Source organism: Nicotiana attenuata, unplaced genomic scaffold (assembly GCF_001879085.1).
Source record: "Nicotiana attenuata strain UT unplaced genomic scaffold, NIATTr2, whole genome shotgun sequence".
Classification (NCBI taxonomy): domain Eukaryota; kingdom Viridiplantae; phylum Streptophyta; class Magnoliopsida; order Solanales; family Solanaceae; genus Nicotiana; species Nicotiana attenuata.
In genome coordinates this window covers 231,905-237,106 of record NW_017670943.1, presented here as the reverse complement: position 1 = coordinate 237,106, position 5,202 = coordinate 231,905, and the positions used below count along the sequence as shown (strand labels likewise).

At 35.3% G+C, this 5,202-nt stretch overlaps 2 protein-coding genes across 2 annotated transcripts; one reads left to right on the top strand and one right to left on the bottom strand.

Annotated features, from left to right (window-relative positions):
- Positions 1 to 2,815: 2,815 nt before the first annotated feature.
- LOC109244672 (protein LIM1) lies at positions 2,816 to 3,536 on the bottom strand. Its single transcript, XM_019411804.1, has 2 exons — positions 3,218 to 3,536; positions 2,816 to 2,832 (listed from the first exon to the last, which is right to left on the bottom strand). The coding sequence occupies exons 1-2, from the start codon at positions 3,534 to 3,536 to the stop codon at positions 2,816 to 2,818; spliced, it is 336 nt and encodes a 111-aa protein (XP_019267349.1).
- A 725-nt stretch (positions 3,537 to 4,261) lies between these two features.
- Positions 4,262 to 4,964, top strand: LOC109244678 (histone H3.2). The gene has a single exon (XM_019411810.1). It carries the CDS (start codon positions 4,344 to 4,346, stop codon positions 4,752 to 4,754), a length of 411 nt encoding a protein of 136 aa, XP_019267355.1. The 5' UTR covers positions 4,262 to 4,343; the 3' UTR covers positions 4,755 to 4,964.
- The last annotated feature ends 238 nt before the right edge of the window (positions 4,965 to 5,202 follow it).

The window sequence follows — 5,202 nt, the reverse complement described above, 5'->3', positions numbered from 1 at the left end:
TTTGGCTTGATACATAAATGGGAAATTTTTTATTAAAGCACTTATCTTTTTAGTAGTTAATTAGTTATCTATTAGATATTCATTTTGCTATATTACGGATTATAGATACTTTTTTATGTGGTTATAAGATGTATTTTGATGTATTTTAAGCTATTTGTATTCATGAATACAGTAGCAAAAATAGGTGTGAATCAGGGAAGTCCAGCTAATCAGTTGTTGTATTCGAGTGTATTCGACTGTATTCATGGAGTGAAACATGGGATTACAGCTGGACAGATTATTGTATTCAACTGTATTCACGGCGTGAAATAGGGGATTACACCGTTTTTAAACGGAAAGTGAATCAGTTAACATAATAGACTCCTAATATAACTCAACAAACTCAATTATAACACACAAAATTTGTATTTTCAGTTATAAAAAAGATTCTCAACCGAAAAATACTTCAAAAATATAGCAATCTTCAGAGAAATTATATAATACATCTGAATACATAAATTATATTAATTAAAAAAAACTTACGAATACATTCATGGCATATAGCGAGACAGTGAATATAATAAAATACATAGAATACAGCGGGATACATTAAAATATAATGAGAAAAAAAGATAGTGAATACAATGAAATACAACGAGACACATTGAATTATACAATGAAAAAAAAGACANTCCGCATTTCTTTTAGTAAATTTTATTTGAGACTTCCGCCTTATTCGTTAAATGCTTCATTGTTGTTAATATTGTCGATGTTCGCTAAAAGAGGTATTCGATAATTGGCTTGCCTAGCTCTTATTAGTAGGCGCCATCACGACTCCCGAGGGTGGGAAATCCGGGTCGTGACACATTGGTGACAAAATCTTATTCAGAAAAGTATTTGTTGCAATATTGAAGTTGCCACTGATAGTTAAGTATTTTGTGGCGACATCAATTGTTACTAAAAGTAACTCTCCTGTAGCGATATGAGAGTTGCTACTAAAAATAACCTAGTAGCGATAAAGTAGCTGCCACCGATAGTTATTTATTTTTGTGGCGACCATTGTCGCTGTAAATGTCATCTTCAGTGGCGACTTACCCCTGAATCTATTTGGTGGAACTACCTTTTGTGGCGATTTGGCTTACCTTTTGTAGCGATAATGTCGCCACAAATGTAACCATTCTGTGGCGACAATCTGTAGTCGTCACAAATAACATTTAGTAATGGACTTACTTGCAGCAAGTCAAATGTCGCTACTATAAATATTTAGTGGCGACATATGATGATTTTGTAGCGACTAAGGTCGCCGCTAAAAGGCAGATTTCTTGTAGTGGAGACAGTGAATACAATGAAATACATAGAATACAGCGGGATACATTGAAATACAATGAGAAAAAAGATAGTGAATACAATGAAATAAATACATGGAATACAACGAGACACATTGAATTACAATGAAGAAAAAGACAATGAATACATGAAAATACATTGAAATATATTAACAGAAAATCAAGTTGCTCAGCCCCAAACTCCATCGTCTTTGTTCAAGAACAAACCAACCGGATTATATGTCGGCGGCTGCTGTTCAAGAATCAGTTTAACGTCGGCGGCTGCTGTTGTTGGTGAGAATCTTGAACATAGCAATCTTCAAGAATCAGTGCATCTATTATAATGGGATGGGGGCTTTAATCAGTTTTGACTGATAATTAATATATCTACAAATCAAGGAAACAAGGGACAGAGAAAGGGAGGGAGGAGAAAAGTTTAATGTCAGCGGCCGTTTTTCTTCTTGATTGCCCATAGACCCTTTTTGTGGTACATCTTGGAACGGGAAAGTTTTCCCACTCCACGAATCTACTCTGGATTGCGGGGACTCTTCTTTGTGGCCATTGGTGAAAGTTGATCGGAGGAAGAGATCGAAAATTTTAATGGGATGGGGAAGAGCATGGGATGTATCAAAGTAGAGAGAGAAAGAAAATAGTATAACTGATTAGCGTATTTAGTGGCTTAGGGTTAGGAGGTAACCAAAATTAAATATTTTGCTATAAACCTAAAAGGTATCTATAGAATATAATTTTTTTAAATGGTATTTATTTAAAATAAATAAGGTGTTAACCTTTGCTATAGGAGGTAAAAATTCCTTTAATTAGCCTGTAAGTGTATCTATAAGAATAAATCGTGAATCACATTTAAATCATCATTTAATTAGCCTCCCCTTATTTACACAAAATTCCAAAAGAAAAAACAGAATGTTAGCTGACATCTCTTAAAAAAATAATTGGTGCGTAAGGGAGGCCGAGTAGGAATATGGAAGGCTATAATTTTAAAGTCTTACAGCAATAAAAATTCAGAGAATTTTGTATCAATGAATTATAACTCAATTCTCATTTGATAATTAACTTGCGTTCAAATCTTCGTATATGGACCTTGAAAAGATGGTTTAACTTGATTAATGGTTGTACCCGAACAAATGAATGTTAAAACTTGACCACATCCACAATGAAGAGCTTTACTCTGCAATCCTTGAAAATAAAATAATATAGGCTAAAATTAAAGGTCAATAACCTGTTATATAGATGTCAAATAAAGTGGATAGATTCTTGCGATCTGAGATCCAAATCGAACTGTATGCATTACATAATTCTTATATTGAACATTGTAACAATATTAAGACGAGCTACATAAACTATAACAATTTAAACACTTTGATTTAGTACATATTTCATTAATTGTTCATAATATATAGCTAGAACTTTTTCAGAGTAACACCATAAGCCCAGCTCTCCAGCACATTTATTCTAGACTTCTTCCTCGACCTTAGCTACTAGATTTAGTACTCCTACTTTGCAAATTCACCTGCAAAAGAAAAAAAAATTAAAACAAAAACTTTAGGCTTTGTTAAGAAAAAATGACAAGGAGTAGTACGTAGTTCCTTAGGATATGCATAAATTATGAGTAGATTGTTTGATAAGTTTTTCCATAAGCAAGTCATTTTCTGGTGTTTGGTTACCACACATAATATTTTCCATCAAAAAGAACGAATGACTTTCTTCGGGCTCAAAAGTCATTTTCCTTAGCCTTAATACTCAAAAAGTATTCATCAAAACACTATCCGATATGCTAATGTGTTTATTAATCCTAACTAGCAATATTTTTCACTCACCAGCCAAACATCATAAAAAAAAAAAAATCTCAAAAAATATTTTAGATAGAGATGTATATAAAAGAGATAATTTATTACATGGTTCAAAGTTGGCAGTGCACTTATCAGGAAGCTGCAAGGCCATGGTTCGATCAACACCAGAAATAGGAGGGCCATTGATAAGAACACAGAGACATGGCTGCCCTAATGCCTTGATCGATGCGCAACACGCCTCGTTTGGTGGGATCGGACTGAACGGAGCTACTGCTGCCCTACATGGTATGAGCTGAATCAATGCCGAAAAGAAAGTTGCACTACAAGGATGAGCATTGCTTTCTTTCATCACTAAACTGGTTATAGCTACGAATAAAACAAGCATTTTTAAAGTACTAGTGTTTCTGCTTGAAACCTTCATCATTTTGGACCACAAAGGACGTCAGATTATTTTTTGATTATTCAGAGTGCATGGAAATTGACGTGAGAGTACGTAGAATATATATAGGAAGATTTGTTACTTGGCTAATTTCATTTTTCGATGAGCTAACTACTCTTCTACGAGTTATATCACGATTATTATGCTTGTACGTAAAATAGCTGTTAAAACTCAACTTTCATGATTGACCTTCCTCAATATTTGAACTAATTTTAAGTAAATTGTAGTGATCTGTAAATGCGAAAAGTTGGCTGGAAAATTAAGAATAGGCTAGGCTCATCAGAAAATTATCGAGGTAAATTAGCAAAGGTATTGTAACTGTAATAGCAGATGGCATTCGGAATTTAAAACTGAAAAACGGGATAACGTAGCTCATCTGATTTTTTGATTCATTAGCAGTTTATTTTCAATTAAGTAGAAAAGACAAGTAAACACGTTAGGTACAATCAGAAAGAGAACATGTTAAAAAACCCCGAAAGGAAACAAATTAGGGAGTAACTAGCTTATCCACGTGGCGGCTATGGATTTGTTACTTTGGTAGCACAGAGATTACTATCCGAGCTATCATCCTTTTCAGATCTTGACCGTTAAACCAAATCTTAACCAATCAACGGCCTTCATTCACTCTCAATCAGCGCACTGCTAAAAAATTCAAACTCTTCTTAAAAATTCCCAAAATTCCCGCCCACCTTCCCTCCTATATAACTTCCTATCACACATCTCACCATTATTCCACAACCAAAGCAGATCCCAGTCTACAAAACTCTTTCATATTATTATCAGAAATTCGAAATGGCTCGTACCAAGCAAACTGCTCGCAAATCCACCGGTGGAAAGGCTCCAAGGAAGCAGCTAGCTACCAAGGCTGCTAGAAAGTCAGCACCGGCGACTGGAGGAGTGAAGAAGCCTCACCGTTTCCGTCCAGGAACTGTCGCTCTCAGGGAAATCAGGAAGTACCAGAAGTCTACTGAGTTGTTGATAAGGAAGCTACCATTTCAGAGGCTGGTGAGGGAAATAGCACAGGACTTCAAGACAGATCTGAGGTTCCAAAGCAGTGCTGTAGCTGCTCTTCAAGAGGCTGCTGAAGCTTACCTTGTCGGACTCTTTGAAGATACCAATCTCTGTGCCATTCACGCTAAGAGGGTCACCATAATGCCAAAGGACATTCAGCTCGCCAGGAGGATTCGTGGTGAAAGGGCTTAGGAAGATGCTTTGTTGTGCTTATGCTTATGGTTAATGTTCTTTTATCCGTCTTAGGGTTTTGTTTGCATCTTTTGTTGGACGTTAGGGTTGGAGATGTAAATCAAATGACTCGTTTTGATCAAAGTATATGGAAAACCTCTGGTTTACTAGTATTTGATTAATGAAATCTGTAGTTCGTTTTGTTCCAATCAAAGGTGCTTCTCATATGAATTGGTTTGAATGTTGCAAATAATTTAACATTGGATTATTATTTTGTTTTTGGGCGATTGACTATTTGTCATATTGGTACTACAGATTGCAGGTCTTTCGTAGAAGTTTCCTTTTATGGTTTTTGGGCGATTGACTAGTTCTTGCCTAGTATACTGTTACTTAGCATATGAATTAAATCATTTAGATCCGCAATTACTATGAGAAAGAACTACTATCAGAGGTACTCTTAGTTCAATAG

What these genes read in the sequence shown, in the direction of transcription:
- LOC109244672 (XM_019411804.1), bottom strand. Translation starts at nt 3,536, where the DNA reads ATGATGAAGGTTTCAAGCAGAAACACTAGTACTTTAAAAATGCTTGTT.
- LOC109244678 (XM_019411810.1), top strand. Translation starts at nt 4,344, where the DNA reads ATGGCTCGTACCAAGCAAACTGCTCGCAAATCCACCGGTGGAAAGGCT.